The sequence below is a fragment of the Chenopodium album genome, chromosome 14 (assembly GCF_948465745.1).
Source record: "Chenopodium album chromosome 14, dcCheAlbu1.1, whole genome shotgun sequence".
NCBI classification, from domain to species: Eukaryota; Viridiplantae; Streptophyta; class Magnoliopsida; order Caryophyllales; family Amaranthaceae; genus Chenopodium; species Chenopodium album.
Genome location: NC_137847.1, coordinates 39,139,166 through 39,166,289, shown reverse-complemented (window position 1 = coordinate 39,166,289; position 27,124 = coordinate 39,139,166). Strand labels below are relative to the sequence as shown.

Genomic DNA, 27,124 nt, shown 5'->3' with positions numbered 1-27,124 from the left:
CTTTGATTTTATGCGCACCACTAATTGTGACTATTTCAACCAAAGATGAAACATTATTATTACTCTTTCATAGAAGCTTAATCAACAAAAAAATGAATATGTATCAGCGTAATAAAAATGAGCATTCCTTTTTCATGATTATGAACATTTAATATCAAATTATGAACATTCTAGTTAATTACTCTTTTGTACTACCTCCGTCCCTAAATATAGTTCTCGTTTTGACTTTTCACAATTTCCAAAACATGTCTTAAAACATCTATATCCCTATTTTTATACGTGTAAAAGTTATAAAAACTTGATATTAATAAAATATACAATGTGACGAATCCAACCAGATTATTAAGACATAGTTATAGTTTAGGCATCCATCGTTTCCTGTCTAGTATGTAAACGATCACCTCTACTATAAACACATGCTAATTAAACTACAATACTATTTTTATGTATACAATATTTAATTTACTTATTTTTCATAGTATATTTTTCATAGTATTTGGTGAAGAGAAAAATAAAGTAGAGAGAAATGGAAAATTTTGAGTTCTTTGTGTTGTGTCTTTGTCCCAATGGCCAATGATGAACTCTTGGGGTATTTATATAACCTTTTGGAGTTTTGGGAATTAGTGTTTCCTTGAGGTAACCCTAAACTATATATTGTCATATGAATTGGCTTGTCATTAAGATTATGCCAAGTATACCGTGGGGATTAATTCCTCGATTTTGGCCAATAAGATAGCTTACGAGGACAACAATAAAAAATAAAGATAATGGCCATTTTATATTGTGCAAATATATAAGGGTGGAATGTGTCACTATTTTATTGGCACAAAACTTAGGTTTAATTTCTCTAGCTAATTCCTAAAATTAAATTTGCTCAAGCTTCAATTGTTAAGGAATTCATACCAATATCACACAATCATTTACAAAATATTTTCAAAGTTATTACTAGTAGATTATAGAGTTTTTTTTCCCCTACCACTAAGCCAATCCTGTTGTTAAAGAAAAAGTCATCTTTACAACATCTTTTTGAGTCATACGTTATCAAAAGCTATAAGAGAAAGAATATTACTATGGTGTATGCTTACAAATTTCCAATTGACTCAAAAATGGACTATGATTATATGTGGAATGGTCTTTCCTTGAGCATTTTGCCATTTTCTGGTTTATGTTCATCTAATGTTCAATTTTGCTAACTAGATTATGGAGCGCCTTTATACATTTCTTACTCTATTGATATTAATGGAAACACTTGAACCTCTCAAAGGAATGGAGGTCAGAACCTTTGTCTATTAGCCCGTTTTTTATTTTATTTGAAATTATTTAAACGTTTTAAGTGAATAATTTACTTATGTTTGAAAAAGAATCTTTACTAATGTTTTTTCTGTGATATTTGAAATGTAAATAATCATTTTCTATAGAATGAATGCATGTTGAGTTATTTTTTTATTTATGTATTTATTTATTTGACAAACATGTTGAGTAGTTTTTACTACTACTCTTTCATATGATCTTGACCAAACTTTTTGAAGCTTTACATTAAAAAAAGAAGTACAAGTTATTAGGGCCCCAATTACCAAAAGTTTTCTTTTGACAAGTTCCCTTAATTTACTTGTGCAACCTTGACGTCCATAGTTCCTTTATATCATTATCAAACTTTAGTAGTTATGGAGATAGTACTTCACAAATGCTCCATTCTTTCAATTCACATAAACATTGAAAACTTGTACCATTTGATCCGTATGCATGTCATCATCTTTTATCTCCTATCTTTGTTCATTAGCATGGTGTCATCGATTTGGTTTGTAAGTTTTAGGTATGAGATATGGGGTTAGAATGAGTATAACTAACACACATACTTAATGTTTGTTTAAGAAAAATCTATTTCTAATCCCAAAACTCAAACCCGGCCACAAGCTAAGGTATGATATGAGGTTTAGAAACCCAAAGGAAAGTAGGTAAGACTAATACCACACATCTAATAAAAAGAAAAAGCCATTAACCAAACACAATATATTAAAAATTAAGTTTCAACCTCATATCCACTTAATTTCATTTCTGATTTCAAACTCATACCACTTTATAAACCAATCGTCCTCTAAGAAAGATATTATTAACTCATACTATGCAATAATATAACAACTTGTTTGGATTGGAGTGGAGGAATATTTGCCAACTTAAATCTTACCATTGTAATAAATTGTTAATTTTTTCTTTAGATGGATGAAGCTTTCATTAGTTTCACATTAACACTAACACGACTCGTATAATAATTTGTAAAATAATACTTGTTTACTCGTTTAGTTAAACATGTGTTTTGTCAAGTTAATGTTTGATAGCTCTAACTGGGAAATTGATTTTGGCACACTCCTATGTAAGAAGAGCATAGAAAATTATGCTCTCAGCCTCTCACGTAAGGGTGTGCCAAAATCAATTAAGGGTGTATCAAAATCATTTCCCCTCCTACTAGCATCATTTCCAAGCATGAGTGACGTTGGCTTCTCATCAGCAAAGCCACAACACAAAGTTGAAATTGGAAAATACAAGTATCTACCCCAAAAAAAGAAAAAAAAAAAAAAAAAAAAAAAACTAAAAATGTGAAGAGAGAATCCAACGTTGCAAATCATGTGTCGGCTACGGTCAAATGCCGGTGCCAATGCAAACATGTGTTTACACTTTATCGCTTTGTTTGTATAGACCGGACACTGGAACTGTAAGCATCCCCTTTTTCAATCATTGACCACTATATAGTCGTCGCTGACTATTTTCTTCATTTTATTTCCAACCTCATTTAAAGCATAAAATTTAAAAGGGCCTCAAAGTAAGTTACCCGCACAAATGGGATATTTCTATAACAAGATAATTTGTTGAATACTTGAAGGTCTAGAATAATTGTAACAATTTTTAGACCCACCTTTTTTTTCATTTATTGCTCTTGTAGAATGCAAGAATACAAGTATATTTGTATGCATTGAGTATTGGACTTACCACAATGGAATATCACAAATTTTTAACAAAAATGGATGTACACCATTATATAATTGCCCTAAAATGCTTAAAAGTTATGCCAAAATTAGTAACAACTACTCAAATTATTAATGAGAGTTACTATTCTGATAAATTTGTCAAAAATAAGTTAATCTTTGCGCAGTCAACTCAAAAATGGCCAGCCTTTTGATTAACAAAGAATAAATTAACCTTCTAGGGGTATTAGATATAATTAGGTTAAATGACCTTTAATGTACTAAACAGGTCACTGCTTTTTTTTCAAGTGTCTTCTACCCCTTACATGAGCATCCTCGCCATCGGCCCACATCCTTAATTATTCATTATCAGTTAGGGAAGAGGAAAGATAAAGGAGCGGTGAGGAGGGAGAGGAAGAGAGAAAGGGTTTAGGATGGGGACAATGGTTTGGACGGGTATCAGGGAGGAATAAAGGGGAGTGGGTTTGCATACCCTTTAGGGGGGTGTCTTTATTTTCGAATGTGTAGGGAGGGCCGGAGGGGGAGAAAAGTTGAGGTGGGGATTGGTATGCAATTTTGGGGTGAGTTTTTAGCGGTGTTTTGGGAGGGTGTGTGTTCAGCACGCATAGGGGAGGGAGTCGGTGGAAGGGGATTGGTTGGCGTCAGAGGAAGAAGAGGGAGATATGGGTGGCGGTAAGAAGGGATAGTGAGAAAGGGGTTAGGATTTGGGCGGTTCAGCGGTTGGGGCAGTGGTCGAGGTGGACAACAGGCTGGTGAGTTGTGGAGGCCGGGTAATGGTCGGCCGGTAGCAGGTGGGGGATGTTTTGTGGTGGGGGAGAGGGTTTATAATTTTTATTTTTTTTATTTTATATCAATCAATCGATCAAATCCTTAACCCTATAATGGAGTCAGCTACATGAACCAAAAGTGATTTATAATAAATAATTGAAATAATTAATTTTAATTATATTTTAAAATAAGACCAACCACATTTGACATGTGGCATTATTTGCCCAATAACCGGTTACCTCCTACCCCAACAGGTTTTGACTAATCAAAGATATCCTATAAAAGTCAATTTATTTTGTACAGTGTTAATCCTACCAAAGGGTGTTTTGACCTCAAATCGACTTAAAAGGGATAAAATACAGCTATAAAAGAAAAGTGGAGCAAGTGATAAAATACGGGGGGAGTATAAGTTGTTTGATGGCCTGAGTAAACCTAAGATTTATATGAGATCGAAATCGAGGTTAATTTTTCGAGTACAATCGGATGAGTCAGAAAATTATTTTCATCGTCGCAATTACAACAGATCGATAGACTCTCCTAGCTGAAAAATAATGTAATTCACAACAATATGAAAGGGGTATGAAGAATGTATGATTTGCAAAAATGATCGTAGCTTTCTGAAAGGATGTTTTTATATTAATTAAGTGGTGTATTTGTTATATTTAATTTTTTTTGTACATGTCGTATGAATTTTTTTATTCATGAATTAATACCTCGATATTGTCTTTCACCACCTATTCCTTTTTTGTTTTATTTTACGTACCACCACAAAAAAATCTAAAAATTGGTTTTCACCACCGCCCGTCAAGAAATCCGTTAAATACAACAATTTAATTTTTTTTGATTTTTTTTTTCCAAAACATGGTCTCTAGAGGTTTTTTGAGGTCATTTTGGCCCTAAGGAACCGATTTGAGGTTGAAATTGACAAAAAAAATATCAAAAGTGCCTCACCTTGCTTACTTAAAAATACCTCGGGAAAACACGCAAAATGAGGCATTTAACTTTTTTATAATTTATTGACCTCAAATTAGATCTATATATAGGACCAAAATGAACCCCAAAATCTGTAAAGACCATGCTTTTGTCACGAAAATCAAAGAAACTTTTTAATTCCATTAGATTTAACGGAAGGTGGTGAAACATATTTTTGGTTTTTTGTGGTGGTAAAAAAAAAAAAAAAAAAAAAAAAAAAAAAAAGTAGGTGATAAAAGCCAATATGTTTTTATTTATTCATTTTTTTTAGCAAATATCAACATTTCCTAATTTTTTTTTATCAAAAATAAATAAATTTAACATAGACTTAGTTAACAACATTGAGTATTTCTCTTCCTTCTCCTCACTCTAAAACTTTAGCCTCAATTGTTAAATTTTAGAGGGGCTTCTTGCTTGTTTTAGGTTTATAACAACTCTTTCTTAGAGGAGCGTTTCTCCCTTGAAATTAAAGGAAGGGATTTTCTTCTTCTTTTGGAGGATTTTTGTTTTTCGAAAAGTAGGATTTTTCTTCTCTCTTTGACGGAGGATTTTTTTAATTTTTTTTATTATTTTTTTTATGAACTGTTTGTTTCATGGGTGAAGATAAGTTTGTGGGAGATCAAGAGGTTAATTATTCGATTACAATCAGACGGATATTCTTTCCACAACTACAACAGATGGATAGATCCCCTTGTCAAAGAAGGCAATCTCGATTTGCAACAACGATCTTAGATGTGCTAAAAGTATTTGTTAGATATAAATCTTTTTGCAAATATCGTATGGATTTTTATTTATGAATTTAAAAAATTACAACATTGAATCAAACAAATGTACTCCCTCCGTCTCTAAAAGAACGACTCTTTTGGGGAGTTTTCACGGGTATTAAGAAACTTAAGTTGGAAGTACAAGTGTATGGGGAAATTATAATAAAAACATTGAAAAGGAAAATTTACATGAGATTTGCAAAAAAAAAAGTAGAGAGAGAAAATAATAAAAGTACATAGAAAAAGTAAAATTTACATGGGGAAGCACATTTGGCATAAATATTATTGCAAATTAGAGGATATTTAAATGTAAATGGGATAAATATTTTGGGACTAAAATTTGGCCAAAAGGGTCATCTTTTTAAGAACGAAGGGAGTAGCTTTTTAAAAAAATATAAAATAAAGATTGATTCATAAATAAAAAATAGTCATACGATATTTACAAAGAGATTTATGTCTTATAAATACATGATAATTACCAAATAAAAACATCCTTTCAGCAAAGCTAAGATCGATGTTATGTTGCAAATCGTACATCCTTCATACCCTCTTTCATATCGCTGTGATTTAGAGCATCATACCCATTGGGGAGGATATATCATCCTCCCTTCACTCTCTCTCCTCCAAAGTAGTATCCTCTTTGATGTAAAAATATAATAAAGGATACTACTTTCAAGAGGAATGCAATATATCCTCTTTGTGAAGAGGATATTAAATGTTTGGGAGAGGAATGTTGAGTGGGTCAAAACTCATATTTTAATTTTTTTTTTTGCCTTCCCCTTCAATGAAACAATTTGCTTATTTCTGCTGGATGGGTCTCACGAAGAATTATTAAGAGTAACTGTAATTTTTATTATTATTGTCAATGTTAGGGTTTATTACTATTAATTTTTTTCACTTACTGTCATTGTTTTAATTACTATCAGTGTATTGTATTAATTAACGAGACATCGTTTTTATTATTTTCAATGTTAGGCCGGTTAATTACTATAAGTTTTTTTTCCATTTATTGTCATTGTTTTTTAATTACTGTCTTTGTATTGTATTTATTAATGATAGTAGATGAAATCTGTTTTCATTATTGTCAATGCTAGCATTTGTTAATTATTGTCATTGTGTTATAATTAACCAGTGGTAGGGGTATTTAAAGTAGGAGAGAGGAAGGAAGAGATGATCCTCTTTGAGGTGTGAAAAAAATATAGAAATAGAAGAGGAAGAGAAAGGAGATAGTGGGAAATGATGTGGATGAAAGAGAATATGATGTGTTGATAGGAGATTAGGAGAGAGAGTAAAAGAGAGGATATAAGTATCCTCTTCAATAATCTTGCTCTTACAACCTTCTTCGGCGAGCGGATCTATTGATATGTTATAGCCATGAAGAAAAAATTTCGCCTGATTCCTCTTATACTAATTGAAGGATTAACCTCTTTTTTATATTCCGCTCAAGTTTTCACCCATAAAACAACTTGTAGTATACTAAACTCAATAAAAAAATAAAAAAACAAAAAATAAATAAAAATATAAAAAAAAAGCCATCGGCACTTATGACACTGATGAAACCCATTATAAGGATACTTACTACACTCAAAGAATGTAGATTTGTTGAATTCAATAACAAAAATATAAAGTAAAAGTAAATGATGGAAAAGAGTCAAATATAGCCCAATTTCCAGGCCTATATACAATTATTTTAAACAAATGTAGCTTTTTTTTTTGAAACATAAACAAATGTAGTTTAACATCTAAATACACTGCAAGAAAATATAATAAAGAGGACATTAAAAAAAATATTTCAATTTTTTTTTGAAGGGATATTTCAATTTATTTGTAAACTATTTATAATCTTTCCTTTAACATCTTATCTTCGAATCAATTAAAGATCAGAAGAATAAATTTTGAATTATAAATTAAAGACTAATCGTAAATTGCACAAGAAACTCTTGTATTTTATTACATTATGATACTTAATTCGTATATATATTGATACACAAATCTATTCAAAAAAATAAATAAATAAATAAAAAAAAAAATATTGATACACAAATAGATATTTATATATATAGAAAAGTGATTATATGAAATATTTGATCTAGTATTGATGTAGATCTTTATACAGGTTAATAAAGAAGTGTCACTAATATTAGAACATACTAGTATAGTACCCATGCAATTGCACATTTATAAAGTTCAACTATTAAATTTCACAATATTTAAACTATAATTAGATTAATGCCTAATAGTGAAATCTTTACAATAATTGATTATTTATAATTTCATCATGACGATGTTAATCACAATAATGTGTACCCATTTATCACATTACATAATACTACGTATAATATTTTCAATTCATTGTTGAATATAAAAAAATTGAAATAAAGATATAAAAAAAAGCCGATTTTTTCACTATATATCTCGTAGAGCTGTTCATGGACGAGACAGCCCGCTAAGCCTGCCCTACCAGACCCGTAAAATGGGCAGGTTTAGACAAAAATTTTGGGAAAATTTGAATATTTGGATGGGCTATGGCTAGCCCGCTAATATAAATGAGCGGACATGGACAAGACAATTTGTACCGCTGGCTACACCATCCAGCCCTTTTAATAAAAATAATTTAATAAATTTTTTTAGTTTGTTAAATTATATACATATTTATAGAAAAAAAAAATACAAAGAAAGTGTATTAGACTCTAAGTTTTTATTAGCTTCAATAACTATTTTTTTAATATATACTTTATCATCGGAGACTTATTATATAAGTTCTTTCATAATTTTCACTAACATATGCCACAATTTCAATTTTTTTTTAAAATTTCTTTATCATTTGTGATCAAGAAATTTTTAAGACAACTTAATCAAAACAATCGTAACATAAATAAATAATAAAAAGATTACTAAGTGTTTATAATAATTAAAACAAAGTCCTAAAAATAATAAAATAAGAACTAAGATTTTAAACCCGTTAGCCAGCGGACAAGCCCGTCTCGTTTAATAGGGGGTATGGACAAATTGTCAGGACAGCATAAAGGGATTGAGTTTGCTAGATTAAGCCTATTGGACAAAGTATGAACTACAAGACCGGCCTGTTTCCCGCCCAAGCCCGTAAATGATCACCTCTAATATCTCGATTATATTTTCCCTTTTGGATCAGAATGAATCAAGCCTATTCACATATCCAATAAACTAATACTAAGTACATTACCCTTCATGGGTACTATTATCTTGATCAACTTGATGAAACATACTTTCTTCGTTTCATAATGTAGACACAAACTTTTTAAAACATTAGGTTTACATAAATGTTTACTATCAACTGTAAATTTTCCCTAAAATAATCAAAAGCTACATGAACAAAAATAAAATTTCCCTAGTGTAAGTAAAATTGTCTATTTAATATATAGAGACCACACCAACTTTCATATGTGGTTGCAGGGGTTACTTTGTCTGTGTTATAGGGGTTATATAGTTAGTGTTACAACGGGATTTACCGGTCATCATTGTTATAAGGTTATGTTGTTCGATGTACAAGCGGCCACATGGTGTGGTCAACCGTATACAAAGCGTATTGTATTCCCCAAATATCTAATGGGTACCGTGTAGCTTTATTGGAGACCATATATTTTTATAAAAAAAAAAAAACAAACTCACAACAGAGTACAAAAACTTTTATGTACACCCGATTTACATTAATATTTTTATATAAAAAAAAAGATTTACATTAATATTATTACGTTATTAGTGTACATCGAACCACATTTTTAGGGTAATTAATAACTTTTAACTTTTGTATGGTAACTCTTATGAAGATATGATTTCAATTTAAATAAACATTGATACATGCTTTATAAAGGTAATGTAGTTACTTTCACCCACCAACATTTGATTTTTACACATTTTTAGAAATTAACTTTATCATTAAGCATAGATCATGTTAATTACATTGGGGTAACTTTTGTTCATAACAGGGTAACTTTTATTTGTTTTGGGGTAACTTTTGATCATATTAGAGTTTTATTTATATTATTATTACTCCATAGATAAACTACAAACATTTCGAGATTATTTTTGATAATCAATCAAGTTTCTTAAAAATTACAATAATGTTGCTGCCAAACGTTGTATAATATTAAGATCCGTCCTATTATTTGAGAATAAAATTGTATGCATAGTTTATATAATAAAAATATATGCATCTTTTATAAAATAATACTATATGCATCTTATATATTCTAGAATCAAATATTGTCTCTGATAATAATTGATATTGCTATCATAATGATTACATTAAGATAAATCCATTAAATAAGTTAACTAAATAAGAATGATATAAATTGTTTTACGGCAAGAATATCCGAAAGGATCAATTTGTAATATTATAATTTCTGTAAATCAAGTTTAACAAAAAAAAAATGTATATTTATGTCTAGAAAATTAATATTGATTTCGTTAGACTAATAGATGGAATCTTAATATCACAAGATTTAATTGATATTTATAGGGTTGGAAAAATGAGCGGGAAAAATTTTAACTATAGAGCGACATGTGTCAAGCTATAGCTGGAGTACCCTTTGTTTTAGTGTAATTATTACTAGTATAGTACTCGTACAATTGCACGGTATAATAAGTTCATACGTATAAATTACTTATAAAAATAATATAATTATTAATAATAATAGTGAAGTAGAAATCAAAAGCTACGCTATAACATATATAGCTCCTAGAAATATCATAGCATGATTCAACGCTAGTATTTAGATAATTATTCTACTATTATTTTACCTATTAAATTATTTATAGATTTAAAAATAAGGATGGGGAGTGGGTATAAAAATGCGAGTCTCACACCGCACCCGCCCCACTTGGATCGATCAATGGATTGGATGGGATATCCGTCTATTACCCGTCTACCCGTCAGTTACCTGCTCGCCCAATTACCTGTCAACTTAATTATTACTATCACTAATTTTTTATGTAATTCATTTTGTATTTGTAATGATGAAGGACTACTTTTAAATAATTTGACTACTTATTACTTATATTATATATTATCTATAATTATGTATTTACAACAATTTAGATAGCATAAATAATAATGACATATTTTATAATTATCAAACAAATGTTGTTAGGTTAGCGAATAACAGGCGGCCGGGTAGTGGATATCCACATGTATGAGTGGTGGATCGGGTGTGGGTGTTAAAATTTTGACCATAGCGGGTGGCAGGTAGGTCAAAGGTATGAAAATTTTTGGCAGACACGGATACGGGAGAGGGGGTACCCGCACCTGCACCGCCCAATTGTCATTCCTACTTAAAATTATAAATCAGTAATTGGGTAAAATTCTTAGTATTTGTTTTATAGTATCTTTGAACCTTTTTGTTAATTCACTTACGTTTGTGATGAGGTCTCAAACATTTATATGAATGTATGTAAATGATATGAATTTGATATTTTGATAATACGAAGTATACATTAAAATGATTATAGTAATTAAGCTCGTACATGAAATTTTTATTTGTATATGAATAGCAAACTATGAGTGAGTAGAAAAAAAAACGACCCCATAAATACAACGATGTACTCCATGAGTGAGTAGGGAAAAAAAAACGACAGTAGCATTGTACATTTAATATATTTGATTTGCTTGTGTGTGAGAGAGTAATGTGCATATATTTTTAGGTATTTGATATTGCCTCAATTTCATAATATTGAACAAAGTCAAACTTAGTGGACTCGTTAATGTTTGACCCTAAATATAAATAGTTAAACATTAATACATAAAAATGTAATATTATAAAATTTTATATGCATGATCTTTCATAATAATATTCGTAGTAATTCTAGAATTTTCAAAGTATATATGGAGAATACATTAGTCCAAATATATATGTATGATTTATTCTAAATATGTGTTAGTATATGTAAGACACTGTTCACTTCACCTTATTTTTGCTAAACTGAAATTATTTTTACTTAACTGAAATTATTTTCACTGAACTAAAATTATTTTTGCTGAATTGAAATTATTTTTACTGATTTTCTATTATATTTCTTCTTTAAGTTTACTGATTTTTACTGAACTGAAATTATTTTTACTTAATTGAAATTATTTTTACTGATCTGAACTTATTTTTACTGATCTGAAATTATCTTTACTGAAATGAAATTATTTTTACTGAATATTATTTTTTTGAAGTATAGTGAACAGTGCCTAAGTGTATGAATAATTATGAATATTTGATTAAATTCTACAAAAAGGAAAAACATATTCTAGAATTGAGCCAAACATACAATTGGTGCTAAGAAATATATAGTGAACATATAAAGATATTTAGGAACTCAATAGAGATACTAAGAAAAATATAGTCAACATCCAAGGATATTTAGGAACTCAATAGAGGTCTTTAGTTTCCATGCTTGCATTCGCCTTAAAAATATACTTGTATATACTACTCCGAATTAATTAAGATAATTTATACCCAATACTCCTCAATGAAAGATAGTAAGTATAGTATGGTGGGCATAAAATGGTTATATGGGAAATTGTCATATTTTTGATAGGCAAAATAACATTAAAGTAGACAGATAAAAAAATAAATAAATAAATAAATAAATAAATAAAAAATATGAAAACAGATTAATAATGAAGAAGAAAAAAATCCAGAGTGAGTAGTACCTCATATGTAGTACTAATTCAGTAATTCGTATATGTTAGTATTATTGTAAAAATTATCTAACATATAAAAAATACTTAAAAAATCATATTGACACAATCATATACTTCGTATATGACTAAATATCATTTATGATTCACCTGTAGTATATATTTATAGGTTATAGATAGATTTCATTATATTATTTTGGAATTATAAAAATTGTAGACATATATAAGGCACTAAATACTCGTGTTTCATATTTTCTTCAAAAAATATATTCACCTAGATGCAAAAAATATGTGCCCATGTTATACGGAATAGTTAGTCAAACATTCTATGGTAAAATAATTTCTTTTACATCTTGATTTTTTGGTAAGGATGTAGATTGTAGCATTAATAGTAAAATGTAGATATTGTATGAACAAAAAATTATACTACTCCCCGTACTATAATAGGATATTGCATTTTGTAAGAAAGGGTAGAATTACAAGAAACTTACCACATACAAAAGATTTTTTTTTTTACAAAATATAATCATATCTACCAAAATGAGTCAAAAAATATGAAAAATATTATTCTAAGATATAAATCAACAATAAAATGAAATAAATGATGTCAAATATATTTGCAATAATAATTAAAAGATATTATAAAAATTTCTATATTTTAGGAGTTTGTAAATAGGCGGGAAAATATTAAATAAGAGAGTGACACGTGTCATTTATTCATCTACGCGCCCTTTGTTTTAGTATAGTTACTAGCACAGCACTTGTGCGATGCACGGCTTACAAATCTTATTACTTATGTTCATTTCACAAATTTTTAAGATAAAAAGATTTAATGAGTAATAATGAATTTACTTACATAGATGTCTTAATCATGCACTTTTAACCTCTTAAAATAATGATATCTAATTTAAAGACAACTTTTTTATTCTTAAATTGAATGTAAAGTTTTAAAATATAATTCAACTCAATCAATGAACTACTGATAATCAATCCCTAAATTAAGTCATTTTTTTTTTCCTCATTTCTACTTGAGTCACTGGCACCTCATTTTAAAAATGATTAAGCTCTTTCCATTAACTTAATATATACAACGCTTTTTTTGTGTGACTGGCACGGCTGATACACGCCAAAACACGAGTAACCCCTGACCGAGTAACCCCAAACTGACTAAGTACCCTTGAGCGATCGAACAACCCTTGACCAAGTAACCCCTGACCGACCGAGTAACCCCTGACCAAGTAATCTCGGCCACACAGTGTAGCCAATCAGATATGAAACTTTGTGAACTCAATATATGCTTGGAAAAATAATTTCTATTATAAAACAACATGATCATTGTATTAATATTATATTTCGTTTATCACAAATAATGTGATATCTTTTTTCTCTATGCCCTCTAAAACACTTGAAATTTAACATGTAACTTCTAAAAAAAGGAATTTTTTTATATTTACATATAACATGAATATAGTCACTTCTTTTTATAGACATTTGATATGTTTATCACAATTTTTTGTATGCGGCCTGCTGTACCGTGCCACAGGGGTTACTCGAGTTACTCGGTCAAGGGGTACTCGATTTGTCGGGATTACTCAAGTGACTCGGTCAGGGGTTACTCGAGTTACTCCTGACCGAGTAACTCCTCAAGTAACCCCTCGAGTAATCCATGACCGAACCCCTCAAGTAACCCTTGACTGAGTAACCCCACAAGTTACCCCTAACTCCTTAAATAACCATTAACCAAATTACTCGAGTATGTAACCCCTAACCGAACTACTTAAATAATCCTGACCTAGTAATTCGAATAACCCCTAACCGAGTAACTCGAGTAACCCCTCGAGTAACCCCTGACCGATTAACCCCTCAAGTAACCCTGGAACTGAGTGAACCCCTCGAATAACCCCTATCCGAACCCCTCAAGTAACCCCCGATCGAGTAACTCGAGTAACCCCTGACTGAATAACTCGGGTAACCTCTAACAAAATAACGGGTAACCCCTGCCACACTGTGTGGCCTTTGCACCAAAAAGTTGTTGTAGTTTTATTATGTATGTAAATAAAGTTGTTGTAGTTTTATTATGTATGTAAATATTTTTCTTTCCCTCCCGGAGAATAAATAATATGAAATTATCTTGTCTTATCACCTACTAAATTTTATCACATGATGAAACAACCTCATCACCACACACATATTGCATCTTCCACATCCAAAAATTTGTATGTCTAAAAATCTGAAAAGCCACTGCTTAGTATAATTTTTTTTCAAAAATTGTAACCTTTAGCTATATATGATCTTAGAAGGATGCGTAGGCTTGCCCTTAATTGTTTGATTAATTATCTTTTATTATTATTATTATTATTATTATTATTATTATTATTATTATTATATGTAATCATTTGATATTTTTATTGCACATACAAGTATATAATAGTGATAAAAAATTATATGTACACAAATATAAGAGAAGTAAAAACAAATGCATATTACTCTTACATATCACTCGTGATGACATATACAAAATATACAACGCATTTTTTATGAGACTGGCACACCATGTGGCCGCTTGTAAAAAGAAATAGTAACGCCTATGACACCGACAAGTTAACCCCTATTTTACTAACAGTTTAGAGTACCCCCTTATTATACTTATTGAGTAACTCTTAAATAATTAACAAATAAAGTATCCCCTACAACACTCACAGTGTAACCATTATAACACTTACTAATAAGTAAGCCCTATATTTTCCTCAAAAAAAAAAAGAAAAAAAAAAGTAAGCCCTATATCACTAATTGAGTGCCACCTATAACACTAACTGAGTAACCCTATGGTGGCTGCCCACATTGATGAATAACTAACACAATCAAACTTTACATGTCGATGCAATAGTTTGACTTAGTTTTTATATAATTAAATATCAATAAAAATTATATTCTTTTTAATTACAAAACCTTACATCAATATCTATTTAATAACTTAAAATGATAAAATATGAATTTATTACATTTATAAAAAAAAAAGAAAGTAAAATAGATAAACTACAATCAATGTTAATATTATAGATAGTGAAAAAAAAGTCTAACGTGTTAGTTATAATAGAAAGAATGGACTAAAAATTAGTGTCGAACTCTATATTTAAAAATGAGAATTATTATAGTTTATAGAGAATTATATATCAATCAATTTTTTTACAATCTGTAAATGTTATGCATGAGTGTGTTGTGACTTTAGTTGTCGAATAATGGTTTGTTTATAGGTTTAGCAAAAGTTTAAAAACTTATTATAATAATTCAGAGATTTTGTGCTTAGGAGTTCTGTAGAAAAATATTATAGCAAATGAATTATATATAGCATGTATAATTTTTCTTAAAACTTAAGTATGATATACCTAAAATCATATGGTAGAAAATTAGTAAAGTCATTATAATTGTATCACAATTTACATTTATTTTTTTAGAGAAAACACAATCTACATATTTATAAGCTATTTATGATTCACAACATGTCTAATTGTTTAAATATAAGCTAGAAAGTACATTATTATCAAGTTTGATCTTATTAGATTAAAATTGTTATAAGTTTTTAATATATCAACTTTGTATACTTTAAATTAATGCACAATTATATATATATAAAAAATAAAATTAATGGTCAAAATATAGTGAATTGGAAATCGTTTAAATGTAACACTTAACAAAGTGGAGGTAGTACTCTGTATTATATTTTTTAAATAAGATATATAATTTATACACATTAGTATATTTGAGTGATAATCTACATTTAATATATAATCAAATATAGCTTTTACTAATCCGTAATATAAATTTGACTTAAATATATATGGATGGAGGAGGCTAGGATGAGATCCATGAAGAAAGTTGAAAAGGTCATATCCCACAAGTATAGTCTCAAGTTAAATTTTTCAGGATAAATAATTGGTTGAATTGAGTTTGATAATATTAGTGAGGTTGACAACAGAACACAATTAGCTTCAACATCATTAGGAATGATGTTAGTAGCCATAGGAATAATGTGGGGAAGAAAAAAAATTAGGTTGAAGGAATAACCTGCTCTAATATAGTTGTATGTGTGCTAATAAAGAAACCTAAAATATACTGTACGGAGTACAAAATAACAAAATATACTCTCCTTGAATTAAGCAATCTAAAGTCAAATGATATGCACTAAATATATGCTTTATTTCGGAGTATATTTAATAATAGGATATTTGACAATTATACATTTTACCAAAAAATAAAATAAAATAAAAAACCTAAAACAGGGACACGTGGCAGCCATGAAGCTAGTGTACCCTGTTTTAGTATAGTATATAGATAGATAGATAGATTATGTAGATGTAGATTATTGAAAGATATAGATAACACACTTCTAAAGAGTAAAAAGTTTAAACTAACTAAAAACTGCTTTGTCTTACGGTGTTATAAATTAAAAGCGATTTTAAACAACTAATAATATATATACACATTATAAATCGCTCTCTATTTGACAATAATCATGCATCTAGCTAGAGCTTTAGCTATAATAGAAACACAATCACTAATTCACTATTTAAATAAATAAATAACACAAGTATTTAGAAACGGATGGAATAATCCATATTCGAGAACGAGTAATGACATGTTTTATGAAAACTAAGAATACAAAGACCGGCACTTTGTAGAGTAAAGACCTCGTCATAGCATGTAAAGAGAATTGAATAAAATCAAATTTAATAATTTCGGCCATACAAGTTACATACCGATCTATACTATACGCTCAATCATACACCTCACACAAAATTCCAATCAAGAAAAATCAAAAAGGACATTTTTAGCCCTTTTAATTACAAACTCTATTTTGTCAAACCTTACCTTATATAAAGTTTATTTTGCCTCATTTTCTTATATTATTAACCAACCACACTATCTATCTCTTCATTATCTCTCTCTTCCATTATATACTTCTTCAACACCAAACCTAAAAACAATATAATTCATTCTTTTAGTCAAACCCTTCTTTCTCTCTCTACACACATTTCACACTTGATTCCATGTCTAATGAAGCAACTAATTACCATCATAATCTCTATGATAATCACGATCATCAATCTGTATTAGACAATACTAATTTCTTCTCATTTTTTGATAACCCTAGTAATTTTAATACATCTTGTGTAGATAACAATAATAATAATCCTTCTAGTAATGATGGTAATTATTATAGCTTTAATGAGCTCTTACATGGTTCTTCTATGGATTACCCTACGTTCGCGAAGAGCGTAGGGTTATCCCCTTCTTCCTCGGAAGTGTTTTCCTCCGTTGTCGACGAAAACCCGGTAATGGCCAAAGAAAAGGAGGCAGCGACAGCTATTGTTGTTGGAAATGGGGGTAGTAATAATAATCCTAGCACTCCTAACTCTTCAATCTCTTCCTCTTCTACGGAAGCTGGTGGTGCCGATGATGGTTCGGTTGGGAAGAAGGATGATAAGCAGCACCCTAATAAAGCGGTTGATGATCAAGATGAGTTAAAGCAAGGGTATGTTCATTAACACTTCATTTGGTAAAGAAGTAGAATATTATTAGTGATTTTTAATTCCTTAATTAAAATATTTATATATTTTATCTTGACCAAAGGGAATAAAAAACTTTTCAAAAAAAAAAAATCTCTATTTATTATGTTCATATTTGTTATAGACTTATTATGATATGAGATCTTGAATTAATTGTATTTTTTTCAACTTTACTAGGGATGGAAAATTATAATTACCACTTCAAATTAATAAACTTAAGTTCATGTGTGTTAATTAATGTTAATTATGTACTAGAAGATCGAAAAGGTTAAGACATTTGATGAAATAAATATTCAAAGCAACCCATCTTTGACAAATTAATCCAAGGAACAAACTTCATATAGCGTGATGCATAGAGGTTGTTGGTTAAACTTGGACCATTCATTTTTGTTTCCATTACAGGCACTAGTAAGAATTAGGGATGACGAGTTTACTAAGTACTCCCTTCGTCTTTAGAAGTTCTTTTATTTTATTTTTTCAAAACAAAATGAATTATTAGATACAGAGGAAGTATAATTTTTTATCCTCTTGAAAATTACAATAGAATTCATAAGTATCCATTAAATAGACGATGCAAATTAATAAACCAATAACTTGACATGAAGATGCAATCAAGCAAGACTATTCATCAAAGCAAGACTATTCATCAAAATATAATTAGGAACTATGCCTTGCCCTAGATCAAACACTTTTCTCATCACACCTTTCGCGACGCGTTTTATAAGTAGTTAATTATATTTTGATGATGAAATTGATTGATCAATGTATGTATCATGAACAGGACTAATAAGGGAAAGAAGGGGGGAAAGAAGGAAAGAGAGCCGCGATTCGCGTTCATGACGAAGAGTGAGATTGATAACCTTGAAGATGGGTATAGATGGAGAAAATATGGGCAGAAAGCCGTCAAGAATAGTCCTTATCCTAGGTATGTTATCACATTTTCACATCTAAATATCTAATCATTCCTTTTCTTTTTTTCTTTGCCTCCACCACTTTTCGAAGTTTCAAGTACTATATTTAGCTGGTATTTAAACGCGTTTTTACATCATAATGTTTAACTAAGCTACATTATTTTGATCATGTTTAAGTATGAGAATTTTTATTCATGATGACGAAAATGCTATTATGCATGCTTACAAAGTTACAAAGTATAATATATGTTCATGAAAATGAAGTAAACATGTTAGGTAATTTCTTTAGAAAAAATATTTGAATGATCATAACATATATTGAATGATATATATAGTAGACTAGTTGTACATTAATTAATATGTTCTAAAGCAAAATGTTGACAAATTATTCACATTACTATGTAAAATACGGAGTATTAAATATTGTAATTTAGAACTGTTACTTAATTGTAATTCTCAAATATTATGAGAAGGCATAACCAATAACCAATCGAGCTAGTACTTTTTATTTGATAATTGAATTTAATATTTAAATTAATATATTCCATTTTAAAAAATCTAGTCGTACAACTTTTTTGAATATGTGAGACAAATTCCGTCCATATCAATTGGATTTTTGTAAATTGGTGCAATTATCAATTCTTTATTTGTACACATGCAAAAATGTAGTTGTAATAGTTCCACGTTTCTAATTAAAAAGCAAATAAAAAATAAAAATAAAATTTGTTGCATTTGGAAGAAAACGGCACAAGTTTAGGAATGTTAGGAGTTAGGACACCCTAGGTGCTAGTTGTAGGGATAAAGTTGCGCCGATATGGAGAAGATTAGTTCCGTGTACAAATTATATTGCTTGCTTATCTTTGGAATTTATGCAAAACCTATTTTTATCACTCTAGCTAACGTGTTTAAATTTGATTCATCAATAGGGTACAAATCCAATTATTATGAAGTTGATGAATGATGATATTAATTCATTATTATATGTATAGATAATGTACATGCAATGGTTTAGCTAGGCAAATTTAATAACAATTGGGACAAGATTTTCTTATTGGTAAGCTACGTAAATCAATTTCCAATAAGAAATTGAGTTATACATTGACCGTGGGAGTTTGAGAAATTGTTATATACACCCGGGTGTACCGTATCCTCATAAGTATTTTGTACTCATTTTGATAATTGTTTTTCATTTAATTTATCATCAAATAAAGAGCAAAACTAACCTTGGGTTAGTTGGGTGTACGTTACACCCGGGTGTATATAACAAATTTGATAAAAGGCTATAAAATTTATCATATACACACGGGTGTATATTACCGTACACCCATGAGTATTTTGTACACATTTTGGTAGGCTTTCATCTAAGTATTATTTCGAAACTCCGATTTTTTCATTTTGATAATAATAATGTTGATATTAAATTACTATTTACAAACTTTATATTAAGATTATTAACCATTATTTATGTTTTATGCATCAGAAAGGAAAAAAAAATAAATTAGATCTTATTAGTTTTGATTCAAGTGGATCTTTTATTCTTCATCTAAATACTTAAAATAATTTATTAATAAGTAGTCACTCGACATCAACTTTTATAATTTTAGTAAATCCATAATTAGAGATATTAAAGCTAAAACTTTTACAAAGTCAACAACATATATAAGAGGTAAACCTTCAAAATGAAGGTTCTGAAATTTTTCCTTAAAGAGAGGAATGAGAAAAATATATAAAAGATTATAAAATTTATTTCAATAACTCATTATATGCTTAAAAGACCAATAATATCTTTTTATAATCATCCCATCTAAAATGTAACAACTAAAATTTTCTTTTCTTTTCATTTTTATATATTCTTGCATGTTAAATTTGACTTTAACACATGTCAACATAGTTTGACCATTAATAACTGTTAGAAATTTTTTATAAAAATGTATTATTTTTTAAAAATATACATTAAGATCAATCTAACATATAAATTGACTTCTTTAAAAAGAAGAAAAAAAAACATATAAATTGACATGCATCCAAATTCCAAATAATACGAAGTATATTAAGATATGTAATACCAGTATAAAAAGAACTCATTACGACGTACATGTATTATACTTCGCAGTATACAACTTAAATTTTATTCAAGTAACTAGCTTTGGCCCCGTGCCATGCACGGTAAGTCTAATTTTTTTTATTAAAAAAATAATTATATCTAACAAATAAAACTGATGCTTTAAAGTAATTTTTTAATATCAATAATAAGAATTAATTTTAATATGAAGCATTTATTTTTTGGCAAAATTTAATATTACTTTGTTTATCAAATAATTAAAAAGAAGTTGGAATAATATTTTAGGTAAATGTGTATGGAAGAATTATGAACACCAAATAAAAAGGAACATTTCTGTCATAAAGATACTATAATAGATAAAAAAAAATATTATTATAGTTGTAACAAATATTCAAATACACAGAAAAAAAGATTAAAAAGTAAAGGAAGTTTTGAAGGGAAAAAACAGCACCAGAATGTGACATGTATCACTTTCGGTGTCTGTTTTAGTATTAAGTTATTGATTACCCTAAGCGTTGTCCGAGCCCAAAAAAAATTATTTAGGAATTAGTATATAAATCAAGTAAAAAGTCAAATGCATACCTAATTTCTCACACTTTCTTGATAGCTTATTATAAATATCACCCTATCTTCTGACCTCAAAAAAAAAAAAAAAAAAAAAAAAAAAAAAAAAAAAAAAAATATCACCCTATCTTCTTACACTAAAAACTCATGAGGAGTTGCCACAAGCCAATACACTACATTCCACCATCCGCTCTACCTTGCTTCTATTGAATAACTTTAAATTGAATTTAGTACCATCTTAATTAATTTTACATTTTTTTTCCTTTATTTTGTTTATATTACAATTTCACTAAAAGCTCCTATACTCTTTTTTTAGTGTTTAGAAACCACAAGGCAGATGTTGAGAATCGATTTTAGGATCCCTAAAATAGTAAAACTGGGAGGCCAGGGAAGCATTGAAAGCTTGAGCTATTCCTCACTCTCTCCTTTATACTTTTTTCAAATCCCTAGATTTCTCAAGTCTTACGCATGGCAAAATATATAATCCTTAACTATTTCTCCCTATCCCTCACCCTCACCTTAGCTTAGCTTCCTCCCCCATTATCTCGCCCAAGCCAAGCTTGCTTCCTAAACCAAGGCCGGTTGTTAAAAATGTATAGCAACTGGTTGCGGAATAAAGTATGGCAACCCACTCAACAAAATTAAACCATACATAGCCATGCATCGCCCTCATGATATAAATTTGTGCATAGTTTATACAAGTATGTGTTTGATCAAAGAGAATGTAGAAACGAGGAAGAAAAGTTTAATTAGAGAGTATGCATGACAACACTATAATAATAATCTTCAATAGTGATTGTGGACTATGCCGAGTTTCGGCTGCAATTTGCTAAAAAATCTAGAAATAATTGAGTTGGTAGAAATAAGCAAGGACCATTTCGCTTTCGCTCTATTCCAGTTTCCATTAATCAATTATAAACAACGGTCAACAAGGAATTCACGTTTTCAATTCCCATTTCCACATCTTTTAATTCCTTTCCCAACAAACTACTACATCTCCATTCTCCCTACTTTGTTCCCAAGATTATTATTTTTTGAGAGGTGCTTTTTTCCTAAGATCTTGACTATAATTAATACTCATCATGATTCACGTATAATAATAATAATAATAATAATAATAATAATAATACAACAGAGTAATAATAATAATATTATTATTATTACCCTAATAATAATAACAATAATAATATTCCGTAATAATAATAATAATAATGATAATAATTGCTTTTTAAAAATACAAAATCATACTCACTTTATAATATAATTAAAGCTTGGTATTGGGTGCGGGTAGGGGTGTTTATCGAGCTAGTCGATCACGAGCTGAGGGCTGCTCAACTCGACTCGAAAACTTTTTACATGTGCTCAAGTGGTGCTCGCTAAAGTTTTGATCTAATAAAATCTGCTCGACTTGTGCTTGTTAAAGTTTCGAGTCGAGTCGATTAGCTCACGATCTGCTCATTTAAGTTTTTGCCCTTCTATAATTATATGCCTTTATTTATTTTTGTTCACTTTATATTGATTTTTTTATATATATATTTATTATCAAAGATTTACTCTTTCTCTTTTGATAATATAAATTAACACTTATTAAGTACCAAATTTGTTTAAACATGGTAACTTTGTTTGTAAATTTTATATTAATAAAATATATTATCGAGGTGCTCACGAGTTTATCGAGTCGAGTTAGAGCTTGCTCAACTCGTGCTCGTTAACATCTCGAGTCGAGCTAACTCGAGTTAAGTTTTGACCAAGCGTTGATCGAGTTGAGTTCGAGTTGCTCAACTCAATTAGCCCCCATAGGTGTGGGCAATCAATCCTTGTCTTGTTTACTTTATTTTCTCTTATTTTAAGAAAAATAAGTTCTACTAATTTCGACAAAATAAGTTCTGTTTCAAAAAAAAAAAAAAAAAGTACTGATAAGGATTAATAAGGTATATATATATATATATATATATATATATATATATATATATATATATATATATATATATATATATATATATATATATATATATATTAAAGCATATTAAAACTTAATGGGAAGACATGAATTCGCCATATGTTATCATGACTATTAGGCAGATGATGTGGTGCTATGTCTACAATTACTGTTATTCATTATTATGCTCATTTTACTCCAACTTTTAAACCATTACTCCAATAACAGTACACATCTTTTTTTATTTTTTATTTTTTTTAAAAACTACACATCTTATGTTTACAATTATTACTGTTATTCATTAGTATGCTCGTTCTTAAATCACTACTCTAATAATACATCTTATGTTTACAATGTTTTGTTAAAAAGACTTAACAATAATTATAAACTTGAAGATTTAATGTTTAATTTTATACTTAAATATTGAACAAAATCTATAATAATAACAAAAAATAATCTAATTCTTTTATTAGCTCATATACATAAAATAAAACCTATAACTATTTTTTTTTATAAATGTATCTCAAAATACGTATTGATGTTCAACAGTGATTGAAACAATATATTTTAAATAATAAGAGTACTATAGTATAGTATATGTAACTAATTTCATCTATATTTATATTTCATTACATAATTTTTATTACTATGTATAAAAGCTCATTTTCAATGTATATTATATAATGTCCCGGGGCATCATCCGAGCCAAAAACTAGTTAGTTCTAATAAGGTTTATTGATAAGCTAAAGCAAGTTCACTATCAATCTCAAAGCCTCATTTACATTTATTAATGAAAAGTGCAACAAGCCAAGTCAAATTGAGTAATTTTTTGTGGCATATAATTTACTCTTGTTTCTCTATATTTTCATTGGTTTATCTTGTTTTAAGAACGACCTTATTGTTCTTACACTAACTCTATGTGAGCTTATTTAACAATTTTTTTTTAGCTTAATTAACAACTCTTTTTGAGTTTATATTAGATAATCCATTATATACACACACATTGTATTTTAATAAATAAAGGTCGTATACTTGTATATGTTTTCAGAAGCTATTATCGGTGCACAACGCAAAATTGCTCAGTGAAGAAAAGAGTAGAAAGATCATTCCAAGAACCCTCAACTGTAATCACAACCTACGAAGGTCAGCACAACCACGCAGTTCCAGCCACGCTACGAGGTCATGCTGCCGCGCTCCTTCCTCATTATAACATGCTAGCACCACCACTACCACTACCTCCACCACAACCTTTGTCATCCTCCAACATCCCTCAAGAACTACTAGCTCAACTCGGACACTGCGGCGGTACGAGTGCTAGTGTTTCATCACCCTTTCCTCACTTCTCTCGCTTCCAACAACGTAATCATAGTTATCATAATCAACAACAACATAACCATCAACAGTTGCAAACGGAGGATTATGGACTTTTGCAAGATGTGGTTCCTTCGTTTCTCTTAAAGCAAGAGCCTTAATTATATATGTTACTAATATTTCTGTATGTTAATTACGAGTTTATATACATATTATAATAATTATTCCAACCATGCTAATCTTATGTTGTAGAGGATTTTTTTGACTAATTTCATGATTAGCGTATACTTTACGTTTTTAATTAGTGATAAATTATATCTCTATGATACTACATGCATGCTTAGTACTTGTACCGTATGCACAATGATAACTTTATTTTTTCCTTACCCTTTAATAAGGTTGAGAGCACTTTTATGAACAGTATGTAAGCGACTAGGCATGTAGGCAATAGAATGTGCAAATAAATATTTCATTAGTTTTTATTTATTCGCAACACTTTTTAATTCAAACTTGTTTTATTCTCTATTGCAAGAATGCAACAACACTATTAGTATTAATAAGTAAAATTATTATGAAAATATCTCTTATTATTAATAAGTTAAAAATATAAAAAATTTCTATAATAAAAGTAGCAATTAAACTGAATCTAACAAGATGTCGATTATAATTTTTTTTCTTAAATATAACCTATCAAAATTAGACAAAGTAGCATTTGTTAATTACAAATGCCTTTTACAAGGGAAATAAAATAATCCAAAGGCAACATATTATATCTATAGTAATCTTTATTACACAAAGTATAAGCCAAGGGGGGATAGGTAGTGAAAAGTTATTGTCCAACTGCTTGAACTACCCAAACTGCCCAAAAAAAAATTGATATATGTTGCTTAATTATGTGAGTTTCCAAAAATTTTAAAAACAATTCAACTACTAAGTAAGCAAAAAAAATTCATTTAGATAAATAAGCTAAGAAAATTAATCAACATTCAACGCTAAAAAATTTAATCAATATTCAACTTTTCATATTTTAATCAATATTTTTGTCTTAAAAATTTTGATTTTTTTTTTTTTATTATTGTTATATTGATCACCAATGCAATAATTATTCTATCGTTTTCATCGGTATATCACATTGCATAAAACACAATTTAAATTTAGTAAAAGCAATTCACAGTGTTCAATATTTAGTGATTTATGACTTATTATTATAATAAGCTTTGAAATTTAACTAGGGCCGCTAACGCATGCGCGCATCATAACTAGCAATTATCGTGAAACTCCTTCGATTTAATCATTAGATATAGCAAGAGGTTGATGTAATAATTAAGGTACACTTAATATATAGAAATAATTAATTAAGTTTAAAACCAAAAATTAGAGCAAATATATTTTATTAAGGGTCAATATTGTAAATAAATCTTTCTCAAAAAAAAAAATATTGTGAATAAATATTTTAAGGGTATAATCGTCTCAACACTATTGATAAAAGCTTAGCCACAAGCTTAATCGGTTCCAATGGCTCAACGGAAGAAACAATCCACCCCCATACCTCAAAGCACTCATAATCAATCTAATCTAGCTTCATTGACAACTTTGAATAATGGATTAAATCAGTTGAATGCTCATGGTTTTTCTGGATCTATAATTCCAGAAGGATATGATGATCTTCAAGATTTGGTCACTCCTCCACCTCATCTGGTTCATCCCTCTGCTGGGAAAATTACAAGAGCTGATCTAATAGCACTTGAGCAGTATCACAAGTTAACATGGCCTGGTCATTTGAAGAGATCCAATGAAATAGTGTCTAAGGTTACTGTTCCATTGATTTCTACTGGAAATAATGCTATGGATGATATGAGAAGTAATCCTGAGCCGATTATGGGTGGTAATGAGCTCAATTTTGGATCAATCACAAGGAATGCAAATCCAACAGTACCTAGAGTTACGCAAGGTACTGTTCCATTGGATTCCAGATCCGATACTGCTTCTATTGATGAATCGGCTGCTTCAGGGTAAATGTGGAGATACCTGATCATCCTGAAACAGTTCCTGCAGCTCAGAAATCAGGATATACTAAGCTTACTGCTAAGGGATCTGCGCTTTCATTTGTTGCCCCTGTTCTCAAAGATAGCAAGACTATTGCTCAATTGCAGCAAGCAAAACTTTGGTAATCTTAAGTGAAAAAAATCTGTAGTTTTCTATGTTATAGGTTACTATCCTACGATTGCTGCATTGCATAGATATATTGCTGATAATTAGATTGTCATAGCTAAGCCTGACATATTCTGGCATGATGATGGGTATTTTTTTTATTAAATTACAAAACTCTGATGATATGAATACTATTCTAAGTGCCAGTCCACATGTGTTCTTTGGCAAGGCAACTATTGTGAAGCCTTGGTCTGAGAAATTTGATTTCCATGATGAGGTACATAGGACTATTCCGCTATGGGTGAAACTCTCTAATCTGTCTCTAAACTGCTGGGAGTAGATACTTTGAGTAGGATGGGTAGTGTGCTTAGGGTACCAATCTGTGCTAATGAATGTACTTCACAGCAATTAAGGGTCTCATTTGCTCGACTGTTGATTGAAGTAGATGTAACTAAACCCCTACCTTAGAA

At 29.4% G+C, this 27,124-nt stretch overlaps 1 protein-coding gene across 1 annotated transcript; it reads left to right on the top strand.

Annotated features, from left to right (window-relative positions):
• Positions 1-17,197: 17,197 nt before the first annotated feature.
• Positions 17,198-24,664, top strand: LOC145578035 (WRKY transcription factor 28-like). Its single transcript, XM_081635438.1, has 4 exons — positions 17,198-17,670; positions 18,136-18,153; positions 18,498-18,641; positions 24,241-24,664. Exons 1-4 carry the CDS (start codon positions 17,198-17,200, stop codon positions 24,662-24,664), a joined length of 1,059 nt encoding a protein of 352 aa, XP_081491564.1.
• The last annotated feature ends 2,460 nt before the right edge of the window (positions 24,665-27,124 follow it).

Excerpts from the sequence above, each read along its gene's own strand:
- LOC145578035 (XM_081635438.1), top strand. The coding sequence starts at position 17,198 with ATGTCTAATGAAGCAACTAATTACCATCATAATCTCTATGATAATCAC. Across the intron at positions 18,642-24,240 it reads AAGAATAGTCCTTATCCTAG|AAGCTATTATCGGTGCACAA; the intron begins GTATGTTATCAC and ends ATATGTTTTCAG.